Source organism: Pleurodeles waltl, chromosome 7 (genome assembly GCF_031143425.1).
Source record: "Pleurodeles waltl isolate 20211129_DDA chromosome 7, aPleWal1.hap1.20221129, whole genome shotgun sequence".
Classification (NCBI taxonomy): Eukaryota; Metazoa; Chordata; class Amphibia; order Caudata; family Salamandridae; genus Pleurodeles; species Pleurodeles waltl.
In genome coordinates, this window is record NC_090446.1 from 1,357,159,418 (window position 1) to 1,357,183,940 (window position 24,523).

The window sequence follows — 24,523 nt, forward strand, 5'->3', positions numbered from 1 at the left end:
TTCTGATTTCTCAGGGAAATCGGGGTGCAACAGATCTCATTATTTTCTCTCAGTTACATTCATCTCACACATGCAAAGACAAACAGAAGCAAAAATCAGTTCAATATATATTATTGAATCAACTGCGTTCTAGATAAAATAGCAAGTAATGCAATTATTAGGATGATAAAACAAAATAATAGCAATGCAGTGACAAGGAAAGTGAAACACAAGAAAAGTCCCACCATAGTGTCAGAGTGCTAAGTGTCAATATTCCTACCCACGCCACTAAGCTACCACTAGAGCACAGCAGTGTTAGCCCTAATCTGCCGTTCAGGTTCCCTAGGAAGACACCATCCCCCATACCTGAATATGATAGTAGGGAAGAGGACTGTTGGTCTACCGAGAGTTCTCTTTCATGTAAATGGAAAGATACCAAGTGTCAGCAGACAACTGCAGTGAAGCAGCAGCATGCAGTGGCTATTTTCTGTCTGGAACACTCTCTCTCTAACGCATAGGGTGGCAGGGGGATGTTTAATAATAAAACAGCTGGTGTCCTGAGAAACCTGCCCTATTGTAAGTACACATATGTTTCTAGTGAAGTGACAAAGACTGCGGTGTTCCACTTTGTACTGACAGCATATTGGAGCCAGCTCATTGAGCAAATCACAGAACGAGCATGTCCGAGTAAAAGGAATGATAACCGTTTCTGTGCTAAAAGCGTATGAGATAAAGGAGAATAAAACATCACCAAAGAAGAGAGCTTCTGCTAAGAAAAAGAAAAAATGAATTGTTACTAGGCTAAAGGGCACAAGCTGCAGGCCTGTGACTAACATATCTATATTTTTTAAACTCTGTTTATTGTGTAACATAAAATGTGAAACAAAAAGAACATATCACAGCCCATTGCACAATCGTCCAGGCAGTCCACTAGTATACATTTGGTAAGTCATTATACATAATACAAGGTATTTATGGTGCAACTTAGTGCATATAGTGGGGTGTCGGGACAAGATATAGACACACATTTATGTGTAATTTAAGGTAACCAGCCGGTGCTGTCTGTTTCTAATACACCGTTTTCCTCCAGTTGCATGTTGTGAGGGACATCAATGGGTGGATGTATTATTGAGGGTGTGCCCATGTTGCATGCTCATATCTGTCAGTTTCACGAAGTCTGAACCTAGTCGGTTATGGTCATCATACTGTAGTTTTTCTAGTGATTAGTGATGGTATTGCCTCACATTTTAGGTTATGGTAGTGCAGGATGGGTGCGGCTCTCGCTGCTGTGCTATGCTCCCGTCAGCTGTGTTTCATGTAATGTGCCCACTTTGCATGGGCGCCATATCCTAGTGTCTCCCCTCACGCACTCATGGGGGGTTGACGACATCTTTAGCTTCTATTGAGGCTATGTATGCATCCCATATTTCAACCCCTTTTATCTGTACTCCCCTATCCTGCAGGACATGGAGACCCTATGCTTCTGCTTTAGCCCATTTTAACAAGTCATTGAACCAGTGCTGTGTATCAGGTGTGGACAGTGCTTTCCACTGCATCGCTACCAGGCACTTAAATAGTACAGACATCAAGTCAATACACTTGTGTAATTGCTTTCCCTTAGCTGACCTCTTGCGGACTCCCAAAAAGCAAGATTCTGGTGTGGGTGACAGTGGATATTCCACCAGCGCAGCCGTCAGAGAGGTGATGGTGTGCCAAGAGCAGAGAACCAGTGGGCATTCCCATATCATGTGATAAAAATTAGCTTCTTTCTCCCCACATCTAGGGCATTCATGGCTTTTATGAGGGAACATGCGCAATAGCCTATGTGGGGATAAATAGGTTTGATGCCAATAATTAAATTGGGTGTAGCAGAAACTTGGATTACGTGACACCATCTTGACCATGCTGCGCGCCATGTTCCATTCCGGCTGTGACAACGACTTCATAAGAACATGGTCCCAACGAGCCTGTGTGTTAACGTGTGTGTCTGCAGTATTCTCTAGCAAGTCCCTATATAACTGGGAAATGGTATATTGTAGTCCTGAGCTCGCTAGCAGTGTATGTAGTAGCGGGTAAACTGCTTGTTCGTTGTCACCACTATGCCAAATCTCGCGTGTGAGTTGTCGTAATACATTATAAGTGAAGAATCGCCCTGGTCCTACATCATAGGTGAGTGCAATTTCGGAGTATGGCATTTGTTTACTGTCTTTAAAGGTGTCACTTATTGTTCATATGCCTAATGTGGACCATGATTATAGGGCGCGGTGTATGCTCAATTTATTTATTCCCTGGATGGCCAGTAATGGGATCCTGGCAGTGTAGGGAGGAATATTTCCCCCTTTAAGGACGTAGCGGTGCCAACACCTTCTAGCCACTGTCAACAAGATGTTTGTGTGCCTTGGAGAATATGTGTTGCCCTGTAGCCAACCCAGTTCATTAGTGTGCCCCAGTGTTTCACGTACCAACACAAGTTCTATATTGGGGAGGTTTTGCATCCATAATAACGGCCATTTAAGTTGCGCTGTTGCATAATATATTTCATAATTTGGTGCACCCAACCCACCCTGTGACGGCCGCGTGTAAATGGTTGCAAGAGCTACGCAGCTACGACCACCCTTCCATGTTAGATATGTCAATAGGCTATTCAGGAGTTTAAAGAAGGAGCGAGGAATGATTAGTGGAAGGGCCGTGAAGTAATAGAGGTGTCTGGGGAGCACTATCATCTTCGCAATAGCCACCCTGCCCATTGGTGATAATGGTATGGAATTCCAGAATGCCAACGAACCTTTTATGGAGTGGACCGCACGTCCTAAATTGCCTTCCCTCAGATCAACTAAGTTATGGTATACATGTATACCCAGGTATTTAAATGTAGAGTTGCACCAGGGTATTCCACATGCAGTGGAATTAGCACACAGGCGTTCTGGAATCAATGTCAACGGAAAGACACAGGATTTTGACCAGTTCACACGTAATCCCGATATATCACCGAAACGTTCCAGTAATTTCGGAAATGAAGCTGTACACTCACACAGGTATATTAGCGCATCATCTTCAAAAAGGATACTATCTGATGTCCGGCTCCATCGAGGATGCCCCACTGCTGTGCCCGCAGTCTGAGCTGAGCTGCGAGAGGCTCCATAGCTATGGCGAACAGGAGTGGCGACAAGGGGCATCCCTGCCTACTGCCTCGGCCTATGGGAAAGCTATCTGAAATGATCTTGCCCATTTTGACCCTGGCTGTGGCATTGGAGTACAGGATGTCAATCCAGTTCATAAACACTGGGCCAAATCCCATGAACTTCAAGGCTGCTCTTAGGAATGAAAATACACACGAAAGTACGGGGTTCTCTAAAAGCGGACGTCGCGGATATTAGCGTAGCCCTGGGTAGTATGTATTCCTATTTGGAAGGGTAAAGTCAGTGGAATGTCAGTTGGAAATTACCGAGTGGAACAGCGAGGGGTGGGAAGAAAGGGATTTCCTTTTACGGACTAGGTGGTCTCACACACTATATAGTGTCATGCTTCATCATTTGACCACCTAGACCCACCCAGGTAGGACAGTGCCACCTGGGCGGACTCAACCTCACTGTTAAAGGAACAGGAGGGAGTGCGTAAATAAACTTGTTTCTGGAAAGATCGGGATCCAGCTAATCTACTGAAAAACTAAAAACACCTAAGCAGACACCTGTGAAGAGCAACAAATTTAATGGTGGTGTCTGACTGGTGTAGTTAAAAAGGGGGGTTGGGACACCTCTGTGAGGACAAGGACTCACAGGGTCACCTAACTAATAACTAGCCAACATGTTTCTGCCCTCAAAAGTGAGCCAATGAAGGTCTCGGGGCATTCGTCAGGGCCTAGGATCCCTACGTCTCACGTTGGAGGAAAATACTCTATGGGGAAATCAAAGAGTGAGAAAATGAAAAATGAATGATCTACATTACCCAAGGAATTACCTTGAGGCGGCCTATGGGGAGAAAAACAATTAATTAGCACTCTGGTGGCACACAGCACTGCAAAACCAACCAACTACACACGTGTCAAGGGGATGCATTCATGCACGAAACACATATGTTCAAAAAAGGTAAAATACATGCGTGGAGTGACTGAGTGGGTATATCTACACAAGTGGACAGTCCTATCACTGCAGGGAATTATAGTTCTTACCCTTTTCTTAGAGGCAGCTAGCCTCTGGTATCCAGGAGGGGGAGTGTCCCCTTATAGTCACACACTAAGGGTTAGAGATGAACATAAAGACGAAGTGAGGAGAGGAACAGAAGTAGGCAGAATAGATACAGAGGGAGCATTAGGGGGGGGAAAGCAAGTTCCCATTAGGAACCCACTATTGCTGGTAGAAAAATACTGGTTAAGAGAAACCGAAGTGACTATAGACAAAAAAAGTAAGATTAAAAGCAATAAGGGCTTATCTGTGCTGCCTGTGATCCGGTATGCCACTCACTACATCAAAGGGGACGCTCGCCGTGCGCCTACTTCGTCCTCTCCTTGGACCGCTTGTGACAAGTGGCTGAGGGAGAACGGTCTATTTATGGCTGTAAGAAATTCCAGGTGCGCCCTGTTAGCGCGTAAATTGGAGTTCAATTGATGTTAATCACCGCCGCGGGCCTCTTTGCGTTACTAGCCTCGATATGATTGCCGTAATGGCGGGCGCACCGGCCAAGCCGGGGCGCCGGCATGAATGTGATCGAGTGCAAAGGCGGGCCTCTTTAGGTTGATGGCCTCGATGTGCTTTACCGCACCCGCGGGCGCCCCAGCTGTGCCGGGGCGCCGGCATGAATGCGGGCGAGTGCAAGGGTGGGGCCCGAGCCGGAAGATTCCGGCCCGAGCGCCACCAGTTTCCAGTGGCCGCTGGGAAATGTGGTTCCCAGCGGTCCCGTAGCCCAAAGGGCCAAGAAAGAAAGAAAAAAGAGGAAAACGTGGGAAAGGATAAAGAAAAGGAAGGAGGGGGGGGGGAAAAAAAGGGGGGACGAAAGAAAGGGAGGAAGGAGAAGGGGGAAAAAAAACGGACGGGGGGGGTTGGGTGTTGTAGAAGAAATGCAACCGGGGGGGGGGGGGAGGAAGAGAGACAGAACGGGAAGAAAAAGGAAAAGAGAGGGAGGGAGGGAGGGGGTGACAACCAGGGGGGGGGGGCAGTAGAAGAAAGGGGGGGGGGGGGAAACAAAAGGGGGGGGGAAAAAAAGGGGAGAGAAATAAAATTCAAAATAATAATGATAAATAAAACTAAAAATAAAAAGGCGAGAAAAAGAGAGGAGAGCGGGAGATGAAGGATTTTCTTTTTAGGGGGAAATGAAGAGGAGGGAAAGACATGGATATTGTAGAAGAAATGCAACCGGGGGGGGGGGGAAGGGGAAGAAAAAGATAGAGCAGAAGCGGACGGAAGAGAGGACTCATAAATTAGTCAGAGAAATCATTTATTGAGTGTGAACCAGGGGATCTCATCATTAAGACCATTGGTGTCCGTGTGTAATCTCCAGACCCAACGTTGTTCGGTCTGGAGCAATCTCTGTGTCATATTGGAGGACGATGGAGATAGTTGCTCAATGACCGTCCAGTTTAAGTCATCTGCCGAATGTTTTTCCAGAAGGAAGTGGTTAGTCAATTTAGTAGCCTCTCGTTTACAACGGATCGTACTCCTATGTTCACAGATTCTTGTGGCGACCTTTCTAGATGTCATTCCCACGTATTTAAGGTTACAGGGGCATCTAATCAAATATATCACGTTTTTGCTGTTACAGTTGGTTAGGGATCTTTGAGCCCATGGAGTCTTAAGGTCTAGGTCTATTATGGTTGACTTTTTGGTGAAACAGCAGACACTGCAGTTGCCACATGGGTAGTGTCCTCTTGGTGGTGGGAGGCCCCATAGTGTGGTTTGTGTCGTTAGGGAATTGTTTTTTTCTTCTTTGGGTCTTGTGTGGACAACCATGTCCCGTATGTTTGTGGCTCTTTTAAACGCATGTAGTGGCTGCTGAAAAGGTAAACCACCAGATATAAGGATTTTCCACTCATCTGTGATGATTTTCTGAATCTTATTGGATAGTGGGTTAAAGGTAGTCACACACACAATTTGTTCAGTGTCAGACGTCCTAGTGCGTGGTTGTAGTAGTTGGTCCCTATTATTATTCCCCGCTCTTTTGTATGCTCTCTTCACCAGATGTGTGGGATAATCCTTGGTTTGCAGCTTACTAACCAATTTCTCAGCGTGTTTGCGGTAGTCTGTGAGGGTGGAACAATTCCGTCGTAGACGTAAAAATTGACCAACAGGGAGATTCTCCCTCAGGGACCTTGGGTGGAAGCTTTTGAATTGGAGCAGGTTATTCCGATCTGTGGGTTTATAATAGACCTCTGTGGCTAGAGCCCCATTGCTTTCATAGATTGATAGGTCAAGAAATGCTAGTTGGTTGTCACCTATGGTCATGGTGAAGTTCAGGAAAGGGTTAGCTGTATTTAACCAATTTACAAAATTCATCGCCTCATCTCTAGTTCCTGTCCAGACCAATAGAATGTCATCTATATATCGTTTCCAGAGTTTAATCTGCTGGAAAAACGGGTTGTCATCGTGGTTGACTACCTGTCTCTCAAAGTGATCAACATAGAGACATGCCAAGCTAGGTGCGAAAGTGCTACCCATAGATGTACCCTGTATTTGCAGGAAAAAGTTATCCTCAAACTTGAAATAGTTCCTTGTGAGAGCCAAATGTGCCAAGTCAAGTATGAAGTCAGGCGGTGTACGTGACTCTCCTCTATTGGCTTCCAAAAGGTCGCTAATGACCTGCAGAGTGGCCTCCTGGGGAATGTTGGTGTATAGGGATTCTACATCCAGGGTGATCAACAGTTCTCTAGTTGTGTCAAAAGCCACAGAGTCTAATAAGACTAACACATCCGTCGTGTCTTTTAGGTAAGTAGGAATTCTTCTGACCAATGGCTGAAGGAAGAAATCCACAAATTGAGACAGGGGTTCTAGAACCGATCCGATCCCGGATACAATAGGTCTCCCTGGTGGGGGAATTTTCCCTTTATGCATTTTTGGGAGAATATAAAAATAGGGAATCCTAGGGTTAGCCTGTATCAGGAAGTCTGCCTCATGTCGAGTAATCCAGTCGTTCTCTATGCCCTTCATCACGAAAAAGGAAATTTCGTCTTGAATATCAGGTGTGGGGTCTCGAGATAAGCGTTTATAATGGTGGGTTACCCAACAGACGTTCGCACTCATCTCTATACATTTTAAGTGGAGAAATTACCGTTGCTCCCCCTTTGTCTGCTGGTTTAATGATTATCATGGGGTCAGATGTCAGGCCTTTCAGAGCTGAAAGCTCGGCCGTACTCATATTCTGGTATGTTTTTTTGGTGGTCCCAGTAAGTGCGTTGACTTTTAGGGATACTGATTTCTCAAAAGCCAGGACCTCGGGGGGCATCTGTCCCGTGGTTGGGCAGAAAGTGGACTTTGGGCGTAGGCCAGTGTTTTTGTCTGAAGCCTCGTAATGTTTCTCCAAGAAGAACGTTTTCAAGCGTATCTTTCGAAACAAACCCGCTAGTTCTGTTCGGGTTTTAAATAAGTCAATTTTGGGCGTGGCACAAAGTTTAAGCCCTTGTTTAGTGCCTTAGTTTCAATTTCACTCAGAACCCGGTTACTCAGATTGATAATGTTATCTGTTTGATTATCCGTCAGGCTCGTTACAGTGTTTTGCTTGTCCCTGGGAGGGGTTCCCTTTGTGCAGTATTCTCTGGGGTGTCCTCTCTTGGCCTCCAATGTACCTCTTTCCTTTTTCCTTTTCCCCTCCCGTTGCCTCTGTCTAAAAAAGGCTGCGGTGGCTCAGGAAAAGACCATTGTGCAGGGTGTTGGAAAAAGGGCGCCTGGTATTGAGGTGGGAGTCCATATTGGGAAGGCCAACCCCATTGTTGATTATGGTATGGAGGGCAGGGGGGTAACATAGGTGGGTGATTCCACCTTCCCCGGCGTTGCCCACGTCGTCCACGACGTTGCCACAAATTATCTGATGATGAACTATCATTATCTGAACTGGTGTTACCACCAGATGAGGTGTCGGATATGTTGTTAGTTTTCGCTACATAATCCGATTTGGTATAAGGGTATATCTTCTCGTGGGAGAACCGATCGAGATCTTTTTGGAATTTAGAAATCTTTCGCTGAGTGAGATATTCCTTATGCTCGTTCATATTTTTGTTTACCTCCTCTAGTTTCTTTTTAAAGGAGAGAATGCTCATCCCTGATTTTAGGTTATTCTCACTCGTTTTTATCTGAATTAGGAGTGCCTCGGATAACCTTGTCGCTGTTTTTATGATCAAGATGAGCCAATCTCTAGTACACTTCCATGCTATCAAAGCCCAATCCTTTCTAAATTCTAGATCTTCAAGGAATATACGTGGGGCATTGGTGACCAACAGTCCATTTGGTGCTGTATTGCTACGGAGGTATTCAGTCAGAACGGCCCCGTGGAGAATAGTTTTGACATGAGATCGTTTTAGTTCTACTAGTGTATCCCAGTCGCCCAACTGGGACAAACTCTTGGAGAGGGTGGTATCACCAAGAAGTGAGGGGGCCGACAGAATGGCTGTCAGATCCTCATCACTGAAGGAGAGTCCTTCCGCCATACTGGGGAAGAAAGAGCACCGATATGAGGCAGTAGGGGGAGAGGGGAAAATAAAGGGAAGAGGACAAACAACCTTAGTGTTGGTGTGTGGTCCTGGACAAAGGAGCAATAATTACTCACTAGAAGGGGGACTCTCGCAGCTAGCAGCTGCTCAACTATCATTACACATGGAGAGAGGAAGAGGGAGGAGGGGGGATAAATATGGAGGAACACTCCGTACTTAGCTCCCTATAATTCAAAATACACACGAAAGTACGGGGTTCTCTAAAAGCGGACGTCGCGGATATTAGCGTAGCCCTGGGTAGTATGTATTCCTATTTGGAAGGGTAAAGTCAGTGGAATGTCAGTTGGAAATTACCGAGTGGAACAGCGAGGGGTGGGAAGAAAGGGATTTCCTTTTACGGACTAGGTGGTCTCACACACTATATAGTGTCATGCTTCATCATTTGACCACCTAGACCCACCCAGGTAGGACAGTGCCACCTGGGCGGACTCAACCTCACTGTTAAAGGAACAGGAGGGAGTGCGTAAATAAACTTGTTTCTGGAAAGATCGGGATCCAGCTAATCTACTGAAAAACTAAAAACACCTAAGCAGACACCTGTGAAGAGCAACAAATTTAATGGTGGTGTCTGACTGGTGTAGTTAAAAAGGGGGGTTGGGACACCTCTGTGAGGACAAGGACTCACAGGGTCACCTAACTAATAACTAGCCAACATGTTTCTGCCCTCAAAAGTGAGCCAAGGAAGGTCTCGGGGCATTCGTCAGGGCCTAGGATCCCTACGTCTCACGTTGGAGGAAAATACTCTATGGGGAAATCAAAGAGTGAGAAAATGAAAAATGAATGATCTACATTACCCAAGGAATTACCTTGAGGCGGCCTATGGGGAGAAAAACAATTAATTAGCACTCTGGTGGCACACAGCACTGCAAAACCAACCAACTACACACGTGTCAAGGGGATGCATTCATGCACGAAACACATATGTTCAAAAAAGGTAAAATACATGCGTGGAGTGACTGAGTGGGTATATCTACACAAGTGGACAGTCCTATCACTGCAGGGAATTATAGTTCTTACCCTTTTCTTAGAGGCAGCTAGCCTCTGGTATCCAGGAGGGGGAGTGTCCCCTTATAGTCACACACTAAGGGATAGAGATGAACATAAAGACGAAGTGAGGAGAGGAACAGAAGTAGGCAGAATAGATACAGAGGGAGCATTAGGGGGGGGAAAGCAAGTTCCCATTAGGAACCCACTATTGCTGGTAGAAAAATACTGGTTAAGAGAAACCGAAGTGACTATAGACAAAAAAAGTAAGATTAAAAGCAATAAGGGCTTATCTGTGCTGCCTGTGATCCGGTATGCCACTCACTACATCAAAGGGGACGCTCGCCGTGCGCCTACTTCGTCCTCTCCTTGGACCGCTTGTGACAAGTGGCTGAGGGAGAACGGTCTATTTATGGCTGTAAGAAATTCCAGGTGCGCCCTGTTAGCGCGTAAATTGGAGTTCAATTGATGTTAATCACCGCCGCGGGCCTCTTTGCGTTACTAGCCTCGATATGATTGCCGTAATGGCGGGCGCACCGGCCAAGCCGGGGCGCCGGCATGAATGTGATCGAGTGCAAAGGCGGGCCTCTTTAGGTTGATGGCCTTGATGTGCTTTACCGCACCCGCGGGCGCCCCAGCTGTGCCGGGGCGCCGACATGAATGCGGGCGAGTGCAAGGGTGGGGCCCGAGCCGGAAGATTCCGGCCCGAGCGCCACCAGCGGAAGGCTCGCGTTTCCAGTGGCCGCTGGGAAATGTGGTTCCCAGCGGTCCCGTAGCCCAAAGGGCCAAGAAAGAAAGAAAAAAGAGGAAAACGTGGGAAAGGATAAAGAAAAGGAAGGAGGGGGGGGGGAAAAAAGGGGGGACGAAAGAAAGGGAGGAAGGAGAAGGGGGAAAAAAACCGGACGGGGGGGGGGGTTGGGTGTTGTAGAAGAAATGCAACCGGGGGGCGGGGGGGAGGAAGAGAGACAGAACGGGAAGAAAAAGGAAAAGAGAGGGAGGGAGGGAGGGGGTGACAACCAGGGGGGGGGGGGCAGTAGAAGAAAGGGGGGGGGAAAACAAAAGGGGGGGGGAAAAAAAGGGGAGAGAAATAAAATTAAAAATAATAATGATAAATAAAACTAAAAATAAAAAGGCGAGAAAAAGAGAGGAGAGCGGGAGATGAAGGATTTTCTTTTTAGGGGGAAACGAAGAGGAGGGAAAGACATGGATATTGTAGAAGAAATGCAACCGGGGGGGGGGGGAAGGGGAAGAAAAAGATAGAGCAGAAGCGGACGGAAGAGAGGACTCATAAATTAGTCAGAGAAATCATTTATTGAGTGTGAACCAGGGGATCTCATCATTAAGACCATTGGTGTCCGTGTGTAATCTCCAGACCCAACGTTGTTCGGTCTGGAGCAATCTTTGTGTCATATTGGAGGACGATGGAGATAGTTGCTCAATGACCGTCCAGTTTAAGTCATCTGCCGAATGTTTTTCCAGAAGGAAGTGGTTAGTCAATTTAGTAGCCTCTCGTTTACAACGGATCGTACTCCTATGTTCACAGATTCTTGTGGCGACCTTTCTAGATGTCATTCCCACGTATTTAAGGTTACAGGGGCATCTAATCAAATATATCACGTTTTTGCTGTTACAGTTGGTTAGGGATCTTTGAGCCCATGGAGTCTTAAGGTCTAGGTCTATTGTGGTTGACTTTTTGGTGAAACAGCAGACACTGCAGTTGCCACATGGGTAGTGTCCTCTTGGTGGTGGGAGGCCCCATAGTGTGGTTTGTGTCGTTAGGGAATTGTTTTTTTCTTCTTTGGGTCTTGTGTGGACAACCATGTCCCGTATGTTTGTGGCTCTTTTAAACGCATGTAGTGGCTGCTGAAAAGGTAAACCACCAGATATAAGGATTTTCCACTCATCTTTGATGATTTTCTGAATCTTATTGGATAGTGGGTTAAAGGTAGTCACACACACAATTTGTTCAGTGTCAGACGTCCTAGTGCGTGGTTGTAGTAGTTGGTCCCTATTATTATTCCCCGCTCTTTTGTATGCTCTCTTCACCAGATGTGTGGGATAATCCTTGGTTTGCAGCTTACTAACCAATTTCTCAGCGTGTTTGCGGTAGTCTGTGAGGGTGGAACAATTCCGTCGTAGACGTAAAAATTGACCAACAGGGAGATTCTCCCTCAGGGACCTTGGGTGGAAGCTTTTGAATTGGAGCAGGTTATTCCGATCTGTGGGTTTATAATAGACCTCTGTGGCTAGAGCCCCATTGCTTTCATAGATTGATAGGTCAAGAAATGCTAGTTGGTTGTCACCTATGGTCATGGTGAAGTTCAGGAAAGGGTTAGCTGTATTTAACCAATTTACAAAATTCATCGCCTCATCTCTAGTTCCTGTCCAGACCAATAGAATGTCATCTATATATCGTTTCCAGAGTTTAATCTGCTGGAAAAACGGGTTGTCATCGTGGTTGACTACCTGTCTCTCAAAGTGATCAACATAGAGACATGCCAAGCTAGGTGCGAAAGTGCTACCCATAGATGTACCCTGTATTTGCAGGAAAAAGTTATCCTCAAACTTGAAATAGTTCCTTGTGAGAGCCAAATGTGCCAAGTCAAGTATGAAGTCAGGCGGTGTACGTGACTCTCCTCTATTGGCTTCCAAAAGGTCGCTAATGACCTGCAGAGTGGCCTCCTGGGGAATGTTGGTGTATAGGGATTCTACATCCAGGGTGATCAACAGTTCTCTAGTTGTGTCAAAAGCCACAGAGTCACTCTTAGGAATGGCCAACCGAAAGTATCAAATGCTTTTTCAATTTCTAAGGATACTGCAGCCCTGTCGTAGTCTGATTCAGAAGTGGGCGAAATGAGCCGCAGTAACTTGCGGATATTCAAGAAGGTGCTCCGACCAGGTATGAATCACGACTGGTCTTCATGTATCAGGTGGGACATGAACGGCAGTAGCCTGTTCGCTAGTATTTTCCCCAATATCTTACAATCTAGGTTCAGTAGTGATAAGGGCCTGTAAGATCGTACATCTAGCGGATCCTGGCCTGGCTTGGCAGGACTACTATTAGTGCTTTGCGCTGGGAATCCAAGAGACGTCTCTTTACTTGGGCCTCCTGGAGCATCTTTTGATACGGTTTGATCAACTGTGTCGCAAAAGTATGATAATATTCTTCTGGTAAGCCATCGCCACCTGCTGCCTTATTAAGAGCTAATTGTTGCAAGGCTGATTTTATTTATTCTGCATCAATGGGTCTCTCCAGTTCTTGTTGTTGCAGCGGAGATAACTGAACAAGGGGGAGGGAGCAAAAGAAGTCACTTATCTTTGCATCTGCTGGATCCGGTCTCGCCCTATATAATGTGCTCTAGTATTGTTTAAAAGCATCATTTATGTGTGTTTGTGCATTAACTATAGTCTCGTTGTTGAGTCTAATAGCCCCAATAGGAGTACGTGATGTCTCCCCCTTAACTAACCATGCTAATAATCTACCCGAACGGTCACCCTCTGAGGGCAGTGTAGCTGTGTAGTGGCGGTAATCAAACCTACGTAGGCACATATCCGCTTCATTCCTGCATCTGCGTGGTTCAAGGAGGGCATCAGGTGCTGCAGTCCCTTGTGCCACCGCACACTCCGCGCTGCGCAAATCTGTTTCTGCTTGTGTGAGTTCCTTCGATAGCGTGCGACGCAGTCCTCCCGCCGCTGATAGCAACAGCCTCTGACTAGAGATTTGTGTGCATTCCACTCTATTGCTCGCTCAGCTGTTGTTCCCCCGTTTAGATCAAAGTATTTGGATATATGCCCGGCCATTTCAGAGCGGAAGGGAGGATCCAACAGCAGTTCTGACTGCAGCTTTCATGTGGGTATACGGGTACGTAGTCTGCCCCGTTGTACGGTGGCCACCAGGGGACAATGGTCTGAGATGGACTTAGCCAGATAGGCAGTATGCCAGAAAGCGCCAACTAAATCTGCCGAACTGAGCAGCAAATCAATTTGGGTGTGTAATCTGTGTACCGGTGAATAGAAAGAATATTCCCTATCCAGGGGGTGAGTGAGACACCACACATCCCCAATCTCCTCTCTGATATCCACTGCTGAAGCGCCTTTGTGGTTTGTCTACTAGGAGCTCCCATTTATGGTGGATGAGATCTGTCCATATTAATGTCTGGCGCGCAGTTTAAGTTACCACCTCATATGATGATGGACATTGGGTCTTTAAATAACATAGGTTGGATCGACAGAAGGAATTTGCTTTGCTTTGGGGCATATAACCCCGCTATGTTAAGTGGTTCACCGTCTAGTATACCCTCCAACAATACATATCGACCATTGATGTCCAGCTTGCGGTGTTCCACTACATATGGGACCGCCAGTGCCACCCATATCAGTACGTGGTCATACCGTATAATTGCCAGCGCCATTTATTGCCCAGAGCGTGTAGGTCCGACGCCGTGAGGTGTGTCTCTTGTAATATTGCTATGTGTATTTTGTAACGCTTCAAGTAATTGTAAACCCTAAGCCGTTTAGTGAGAGTAGCCATGCCTCTCACATTTCATGTTAATATATTGTAGGCGTCAATACCCATTGCATATGAATGTAGTGGGCAGATATTTAAGCGATGTTGCACATATCTTGTGGTGACTCCCCCCTCCTTGCTGTAAATGTGATGACGACGTGCGGCATGGGTGAACATAAAAACAACAAATTAAATACAAACTCGCCAGGTAACACCTAGCATATAGAGTGTATGCACAACAGGTGCAACATACGGCAATAGTGCCTATCTTGTCTCTAAGCGAACCCATAGGGTATAGTGGGGGGCGTTTGTGAGAGGGGCAGGAACAGTGTGAGCCTGTGGCTCCTTCCACTGGTCCATTCGCCTATTCCAGTTTGTCTCTATAGGTAATCATTGCGCCTGTGGTTCGACAGCGGACCTCCTAAGAAACAATGGGCAAGTGAATGTCCAGTCACTATTGGCGGAGGAACAAGTCCTCCACATAAGTTCTTCACACAGCCTCCCTGCTGTATTTTCAATGACTTGGCCAAGGGTCCTGCAAATCAGTGGTATATATATGGTAAGCACAGTTAGGTCCATAGAGCCACACATATCGATCAGCATTACAGGTCGTCCGCTACACGTGGGGTAAGTTCAGGGCCAAAAGCCAACGGGTACGCAGACTCGCTGGGGCGGCCCTGCGACGAGCCCAAGTCAGTGTATGTATCCTCCCGAAGGGGAGTATAATGATTGGAGGAGAACTGATTAGCTCCCTTCAGGGCCTGTGCTTGGCTCGCAGCTGCCTGCTCTCTGGACGGTCGTGCCGTGCCTCCCGGTTTCTTCTTACGACGAGGTTGAGGGGTGATCCATTCCTTAGTTTTGGTTGCATCTGTTAATGGGGAAACCAGTCCTTTAGCATGCACCCAAGTCCATGCGTCTTCCGTTGAAGGGAAGATGTGCGTCTTCTCCCAGTCTACTACACAGACACGTGCTGGGAACAATAGTGAGTAGTTGATTTTGCATTCCAGCAAGAGTTGTTTAATCTTCATGAAGGATGCACGCTTCCGCTGTGCCTCCATGGTGTAGTCAGAGTATTCAGTGATGGTGGTATTATCAAATCGCCATGGGCCTTGCGCTCTGAAATTCTGGACGACCTGATCCTGGTCACGAAAATTAAGAAACCATGCAATCAGAGGGCGAGCTGGAGCCCCCCGTTGCGGCGGTCTACCTGGGATCCGGAGGGCATGCTCGACCACCAAGTAGGGCAATGTTTGGTCTGTCATCACCTTGTTCCTCAGCCACCATTCCAGAAATTCTTCCACATTGGGTAGTTCTTCCTGCTCCTGAAACCATACAAAACAAATGTTGTTACTCCGTGACCTGCCCTCTGCATCCTCTGCTCTGCGTTTCAGTATCGTTACTTCTGCTTCCAGGTTATACAGTTGACTTTGCAGTGCTTTGACGTCTGGTTGGACCGCTGCAATTGAGGCTTCATTGGTTGATACTCTGTCTGCCAGTTTGCGTTGATCGGCTCTCAAGAGAGTTACCTCAATCGCCAACGAGTCAATCTTGCCTTACAGGGTTGTTTTAGTATCTAGTATAGCTTGCAAGAGTTTGTCAAATTGAGAGGAGTGGGATTGTGGCGTTTTGTTCAGTTGTTGGAGAGATGCTGTTTTGTCAGCAGTTGCGGGATTAGCACGTAGCATATCCTCTGAGGTGGTCACTAACGGTCGCGCTTGCTTTGGCTTGACCATGTTGGTGAGCGATCGTGTTGCTGGTCTCTTTCGTTTGTTTCCTCCACCCGCGCCGTCCACTCGCGCCTGTTTATACTCGTGCTGCTCTGTCCATTATTGTGAGCACTGGCGCTAGCGTTGGGGTAATGTTTTAAATGGGACGACCTCTACAGATCGCGGCGAGAACCGCTTTGCGTAGTACGGTTGTCAATTTGTGGTATCACCTCCCCATGGCGTACCACAGCGTTGTTCTGTTTTCACCCCAGTGCCGTTTCCCAGCACCGTGTCAATATTGATCAGTCCCTGGTCCGGTGGATCACCCACGCAATGCGCTATTGCCGGTTAGTTTATATGTCCTTTCGCCATTTGTTAATATGACGCCTGTAGAGGTACCCCGCAGCACTATGTCGTCCGCTCACCTCATACCATTGCTTAATATTCACAGTATACCGGGCCCAGCCACCAGAGCCGTTGCGCTCCGCGCCCCATTACGGGAGAGCACCGTCTTACTGCCGCTGTCCACCAGGCTGCATGGCACGGGCAGCTCACCTTCTCCAGGGCCCAGGCCGCTGGTCCCTACACTCTTCCCTCGAGAGGCGCGCTGCTCCGCTATGACTCACAGTCTCACACGCCACTCAGACATCGCACTATGCGTGTGCGCGTCGATATACTGCATGATCTTTCAGGGTCCACCGCAAACCCTTACAAGGCACCAGAAGGATGCCAGCAAAGTATTAGGAAGGATTATTGAAGGGCCGAGAGCAGAGCGCACTAACGAGCGTCCGCTCTTGTCACCATCTTGGCCAAGCCCCTGGCCTGTGGCTAACATAACCTGCCCATAAAAGCTACTAAAATACCCTCCCAACAGTCTCATGTCAGCAACCGAGTTGAAACTAAGCAAACAGGCACTTGCTGTTGTACCTTGAAGTGCATGGATGGGTGTTTGAACTTTTGTTTTCTTATGCCTTCATTTTCACCATAAACAAACCGTTAGTCTTCATGGATGTTGATGCAGCCCAACTCTATACTTTGTTGTTTGATGCCATGAGCCATCTTAACAGAGACAGTTTATTGTACATTTCTTCAGGCATTATATTTATTGACGCAACACTACTGATGATAAAAGGTATTGAACATACATTTATTTTCAGTGTAATCTTTGGACAGTGTTTGTATGATTTCTTTATTTGGACACGTCGACTTTTCTTTGACTGACTTTTCTCCTCACAGGCCACTAGCCCGACATGCACATTTTTATGAGGTAAGTACTGACATGGCACAATCGCATTCTTCACTTTCACTTTTTATTGAGGTTGAAGAACTGTTTGATGATGATTTAGATGGTGATCAACTTCATTTAGTATGTATTTGCCTCAACTGATGTTTCTCAGCATGTTCCTCTGTTCTGGCAACCAAGAACAGTGGCTCCAGAATAAGGGCCAGATTTACAAGACCCTAGCGCCACTGAAGTGTCACTTTTAGTGATACTCCGGTGGCGCTATTCACTGTTTCATATTTACAAGGAGGCATTAAGCCACTTTTTGTGGCTTAATACCTTCTTGTAAATATGGGCCCCTGTGATTCAGTTTTCTGCAGCAGAGAGGCGTGCAATGGGTGTTGCTGTGGGTGTTCCACTGCAAACACCCGTTGCTTTTGACGCTGCCCCAGATTTACGAGAAATCATAAATCTGTGGCAGCGCTATAAACTAAGGCCACCCCAGTGGAATTAGCATGACGCAATGAAGAGGAATACTTTTATTTCTCACCGTTTATGTTTTTTCTGTGTGTGCTGCATTCTGCAGCACACATAGAGAGAGCAAAAAGCCATGAATGATTGCCTATGTGCAGGAAGGAACACCTTCCTGCACATAAACAATTACACCCCTCAACGCAGACACCTTTGCACTATGGTTTAATTATGTCTGTGTTGGCTCGGGCAGCTAAATTTAGCGCTGGCGCATGGTGAAACACAGTGGTGGGCCGTATTTTTATAAATACGGCACATTCCTATGTTTCAAAAATGGCTCTGTGCTGCAAATTTTGTCGTAGCACCGCGCTGCCCCACTTTTTTGTAAATCTGGGCCTAAGTGTTCCTCTCAGCATTTGTTCTCTAAATGAGTCGAACAAGCATCCACCAGTCACTCTAAGCCTCATGGCTTCATCAAATAACTCATTGAACTTAAAATGTTTGATGAGTGTCTTCATCCTTTCCATGATTCATCAATTGTTTCACCAACTCTTGAACATTCTTGACTGAAAACATATGGTTCATAATCGACTTTTAGTACTGGAATGAACTTGAGATTCACCCTATTCTTAATCTGACGGTAGGTGACTTCGTCAGTTTTCAGCATTTTCTTTATGACTTCTTTGACACCATCACCAGCAATCTAACTGTTATCAGTCTCTGGAAGGGCAACTATGAAATCTTTGCTTTTTGTCACTGTCGAATGGTGGTTGTGAATTGAGGAAGGCAGCAGCATTGTAAACCTTTGTGGAACCCACTGAATTTAAGAGAAACAATTTCCCTGGCCTCTTTGACAGGAAAGCCCAGTGATGGGCTGGCCTCAGGGTAGTCCTTGATGTGCTCCATCAGCAGAGCAGCTTTCTACCGAGTTTCTGGCAGCTGAAAATATGGACTGCTCCTTTAGCTCACCCCTTGTGCTTTTTCTTGGGCCCTGCGTCGGCCGGGATGCAGCAACGTTTTGTTCTTTGTATACTTCAGTTAGTATTGTTTTACAACTGGTTGATCCACCTTCAGCACTATTTAATATTTGATAATCGTCTTTAATTGTGCTTTGTAAACCTGGTTGAATCCGCCTTCAGCGTTAACGATCTGTATATTACATAAATTAATTTTGCATGCCAGCACTGTATCTTTTTGGAGGATCTTGGTTGTAGTTTCTTGACCAACGATGGGTAGACTTTTCCGTGAACCTCTTTCCATTCACACATTTCACATGTGGCACGCACAAGCAGTTTGCTTGGACAACAGCAAACTCTCCAGGAGAGCACTTTCTTACGTAGGTTACTTATCCCCTATCTCATCACAAGTTGTGATGTCTTCCCCAGCCTGGTATCCGCTGAATAACTAGGCCACACACGGAGCTGTGAAACACACGTCTTTATTCCTCTAAGTGTACCTGTGAACTTCCACATTCTAAAGCAAGCTCTCATACATTCTATCCTAGCGATTACATCACACACTGATACAAAGTCATCAGGGAACCATAAAGGTTATTTTCTAAATTATGAAAGACACTACAATGAGGAGCACTTGACACTTGAAAGTTGGCTAAACCTAAACATTCCAAAAATGGGCATTTACTTAAATCTATGTTTTAAACAATCACAGCAGAGAACAGAATAAAGGGGGTTAGTCTGGGCAAGTTCCACCTTTGGAAAAGCATTGGTTAAATTAAAGAGAACTCGCAAGCAGTATGAGCAGGAAGGGGATTCCCAACAATTCACTGAAAGCTTTGAAATAAAGCGTCCTTAGTTGTTATATTGTACATATGAAACATAGCAAAATTGAACAGAACTCTCAGGCACCAAAATGTACAAAAAAAAACCTGTTCTTATCTATGTTCTCAACTGCTATTATGTTCAAAACTGGTTTATATTAGGCACTTTTTCATCTGTTTGGGGTCTTGTGTTCACTATATAAAACCACAAAATTGAAAATGGCCACTTTGTCCTATGATTACATCACAAGTTTGCACCTTTGCTCCACTTGCAGCCCGTCATCAGCCTGCTGTTTGGTGCAAAATGCCTATGGGAATGGCAAAGCATGGACATGGATCACAGTGAGTATAAATATCAAAGCTCTATTAATTTTCTTTCAGTTGTTTCCTTCTTGAACCCTGAGACCAGAGGTAGCAAGGGCATTGCTAGGGGTACAGAAAGCCATGCCTGAGGTAGCAGCTAGTTATCATTCTGGTGTTCATACCCAAAGACAGACCCAAGCATACAAGCCAGACTTCCACCAAAACTTAGAAGCTAATATTGCAGCTCTATCTTGAACCAAATCAGGCAATACAGCCAACCAAGCAATCAACACCAGTCCCAAGTTCCAGCTTGTAAGAAACTGCAAATGGCCTATGCAGTGTCACATTGTACATTTCCATTGGGGGTCTGTAGTTTATCTAAAAGCTAAGCTAATTTCTCTATTTCATTCCTCTTCATCCCACAAGCATGAATATAGCCGCCATGTTGCAGTGACAGGTTCAAAGCAGCTAAATACCAATGCCAAGATTTGCTAACATTTTACATTGCAGTTGTGCCACTTTTGTGGTGCTGTCACTATGCAAAAAGTTAGTTGAGATTTACAAAGTCACAGAAATCTGATTTGCCTGGCTTTGTGTGGGACTTTTCCCAAAAAGTAACACAAGGTACCACATAGCGCTATTTGCATGAGAGAGGCAATCTGTGGGTGGAGCATGGGTGTTCCTGTGCATCCACCCATGAATTTTGAAGCAATCACAGATTTATTAAGGTAAGTAAACCTGGAATTGTGCCAAAATGCGATGCCTCCCTGAACTAGGCGTAAGGAGGAGAAATGTCTATGTTACTGCCTCTTTCTATGCCACACAGAAAGAGGAAAATGCCTTTAAGCAATGATTTTGTGCAGAAAGGGATCCCTTCATGCATAAAAATAATCCTGCCTCTAATGCAGGCACCATGGTGCAAGCGTGCCTGCAGTGGTGCCAGGCAGCACACAGTGCACTGCTGTTCCCTTTCAAGCAACACAGCAACTTTGCTTTCTGCCCTTCGTTGTGTGGAAAAAATAGTAAATATGCCTCCTAAGGCTTCAGTCACAGGCCACACTCGGCTTGCACACATCTTGGACAAGGCAACCGTATATGGAAGCACAGGATTGCGCCACACTGGACAAGCAGCCCGTCACTCAAGTGCAGGCATCTCCAGAGTCGGAAACAACCTACACAGCAGTGGAAGTAACAAACTATAGAGATAATAATATAATAAATGCAGTTAAAGACCACTGTAATCTGACATGCCCAGAAAATTGGTATAGGGGCAGGGAAGCAAGTGTCGATCACTGTTTATCAAAGAACACATAAAGGTGAAAGGCCGCTGTTGATATGCATTTAGACGGGTACTACCCAGAACCATTCTAAACTCCTAACACACAAAGCTACAAGCACCGCTTATCATGTGCCCAAAGATAGTGAGAGGTGAATGTTTTGCATGTCCTGTCCACCTTAACCTGCTGTTTGTTTTCGCCCTGAGTGAGATCTAAGGTCATGTGCTCCTACAAGTGAGAAAGATGGACATGTGACGAAGAGTAGGTGAATGTCTACAATTGCATTGTGACATTTACAGTAATCCTGGTTGCACCATAAATTTATATAAGTATATGACTGAATCGAGGTTCCGATTTGTGTGGGAACAGCGCACTCCCGATTTATTCCACAATGGTAGTTTAACAAGTAATGTGGAAAATGGGCAGTGATAAAATCTCTGAGAATAGGAGCGGCCAAAATGTCTAATCCTGTGGTAATCCTGCATTCCAGATTAGTGAACCTGCGGTATAAGTAATTCCTGGTTCCAATACAGTGGTCCCACGCAGACTGCAATGAAGGCCTAATGTAATTTCCACAGTTATATGTGTAATACTTATTGCAATTGCTGCTTTCAAACAACGCTCGAGGACTCCGACTAGTGCTTCTGAAATCTGAGAAACTCTTCACAGGATCACAAAATCACATGCACCAGATCACGTACTTTCATGTATCTCTGGCATCATATTGACCTCTTTGATTAAGAAATGTCAACATAATTGAGAGTGCACGTCGTCTTAGAGAAATATATTAATTCTGTAATATATGTTCTACCTGTGGCTGGCAGGTATATCTATGGGCATATGGGTGACTCAAGTTATGTGTACATGTAAAGAGCTCTGGATTCTGAAGGTACCTTACAAAATGTATTATTGGTAAAAGTCCTGATTGAGGATACACTGTCTATATAAAATAATCAAATTCCTGATTCGTTTTTACCTTTTGTGTGTGCATGGATTGGATTTGTATTCCTGAATTTAACTATCCTATTTGGGTATTTTCGGCAAAGGCAGCAAAGTTCTAGGGTCTGTTCTGCATAGAGTGCATTGTTTCCTTTTATCTGCAAACTCTGCACTCGTGATAGTTACCAGACTAGATGATCAACATTAATTCCTAATAAAATACTTAGAAATTGGTAACCTCCCCCTACTGCTGGAAATATGAAACATTTGCTAGTTATTGTATTAAAGGTTCTTTACCTTTTGGTGTCTGTGGACCCCCACCGTGGTCTTAGCAACTTTTAAACTTCAGAACAATACACACACATATGTAAACAAGTATATATAAACAAATGCAGGTAATACGAGATATGGTTTAACTTGCAAAGAACACAATACAGAAAAATCGGAATTTCGATTTAAATGGAAGTCTGTCCCTTTTCCAAAATGTGCTTTTAATTCAAAAGCCTCCTTCAAATCAAGCTAAGGATACCAACTTAATTTATAGCCTCGATTATCAAATGCATTCCTACTTACAACACGTTTTAAAATTGTAATTTCCAATTTAGCTTTTTTGTATATATACTGTACTAATCTGCTAATAGTATTCCATTTTCTAACAGTCGTGGCCCTTCTGAGTAGGCATCGTGAACCTCAAGGGGTCCAGGCACACCAGGTGAAGAATTGTTTATTTAAAAAGTCTGGGATATTTCACTGGTGCAATCAGCTTTTGTACGATACCTACACACCCATTCATGTTTTTATAGATTCATTTAGCAGATTAGTGAAGTATCTCAAAAGGCATCAGACAAATGTAGAAGCCATGAAAATATGAACCCAAGGTTAAAACTGGAGACCAAGGAACAGCAACGTTTGTGAGTAGGTAGGGAATGAGCAGCCCTGTTGGGATGGATGTCTTACCTTCTTTCAAACATGATACAGTGTGCTTAAGTAAAATAAATGATCTGGATACTCACAGCTAAAGAAGAGGTTGGAGGTGAACACAGGCCACATATTGAGAAGCTGTCACATGCAGACTGCGTTATTCACTGAAGATCCTCTCATGCAACTATATGGAACTGACTAGAAACTGTTGATTTCTCAACTCTTCTCGCCTGTCCCTTCTTGAAAACAACACTCTTGTATCTAGCAAGACAGGCGTGGTTTTCACCTACTCATAAAGAGGAAGGAAATTGAGTTAAATGTGACTGACTTCAGCCATTGCACACAATTTCCTCTGCAATGACTCTCTGCTAATGCACACTTCACAATACTTATAGTAGTACAATGGAACACATCCTCCTACGCAAGTGACACCATCTTGGAAAAAAATAGATATATGGAGGAGTTTGGCAGGGACTTTACTGACACAACATTTCAAAACAGGCATTGTCTCTGCTCCTCTGCCAGAGGACACCCAGACATATTTAGAGATCCTTTCTAGGCAGGCTGGAGACTGTGGGCCAGATTTATCAAGGGATTGTGTTGCCCTTGCATCAGGCAGAGTGTTGCAAGAGCACAGCAATCCCTAAGTCAAATTTACACAAGGGTGACTTTGTTGACGCTAGGGAGCAGATTGTGCGCCAACGCAGGCAGAGAGCAGGAATGCACCATATATTAGTACATGTGGGGCATTCCTGCCATCTCCCTTTCACACAGCACAACAAGTTGTCTTGCTGCATTGCATTGCATGAAACCTTGAAAGATCTGACCCTCTGTGCTGAAGACACTGGAGTTTTGCCCATCCGTCTCTATGTTTAATGGCCCTGGGAGGGTGTTTTAATTAACAAAATATTGGGTGCGGAATTTAACATGTAATCTTGAAAACGAGAAACAAATGCATTTATTTTTCATTTCTTGCTTTCTTAGCAGTTGAAAAAGCGCAAGGCAACAATATCTGTAGCGTTCAGCACATATTTTACTTGGTTGTTATAAGTGACCTACATCAGCAATGTATTATGAAAAACTGTTAATATTGTTTATAACACTGAACAATAGTTATGTGTATAAAAATTTATTATTTCATAAGTTCATTAAATGAATAACATTTTTAGTTTGAAAAAACAAAATCTGTTTCTTTATGAGTAAGTTGTATAGAAAAGGTGTATGAAAAAGGAAATGTGATTTGCAAATATGCATTATACTAACTATTAACTTTTTCTCTTCTATTCTTTACAATTGTGTGAACCAGCATCCAGTAGATAGTTTAGTTGCAATGTCAGAACACAATAAATAAAATGTTTCATAGCTGTTTAGATAAATGAGTCGACAAAAGCTGTCCTGTTCCCATGAAGACATTGAAAAGTGATTGGCTGAAGCAGTGATGGTGGAGACAAAGCAAGAAGTTACATGTTATGTTGTTTGTTTACTATAAAATGCAGGTTCCTAGAGTAGGAGAGACCTCTGACTCTTTTGAGGAATTTCTGACTTCAAACATTTGACTAAATTTCTCACAGACATTTTGAGATACTTCTCAGACTCACTTTGAGATTCTTTAAATTCGAGACATAGGGGCTCATTACGAGTCTGGCCCCACCACGGCGCCATCAAACTCACGTGGAGGAAGCCACCGGCATGACAGTGGCATCCACCCCCCACCTCCCCCAACTCAGCCTATTACAAGGTTTCTG

General features: G+C 45.0%; 1 protein-coding gene across 1 annotated transcript in view; it reads right to left on the bottom strand.

Annotated features, from left to right (window-relative positions):
- LOC138247403 (immunoglobulin superfamily member 1-like) overlaps nucleotides 1-22,997 on the bottom strand; it is a 416,459-nt gene extending 393,462 nt beyond the window's left edge. Inside the window, exon 1 of the mRNA XM_069202042.1 lies at nucleotides 22,871-22,997. Within this exon, the coding sequence (XP_069058143.1) occupies nucleotides 22,871-22,907 (37 nt within the window). The 5' untranslated portion in view covers nucleotides 22,908-22,997. The remainder of the gene's footprint in view (nucleotides 1-22,870) is intronic.
- Between the last annotated feature and the right edge of the window lie 1,526 nt (nucleotides 22,998-24,523).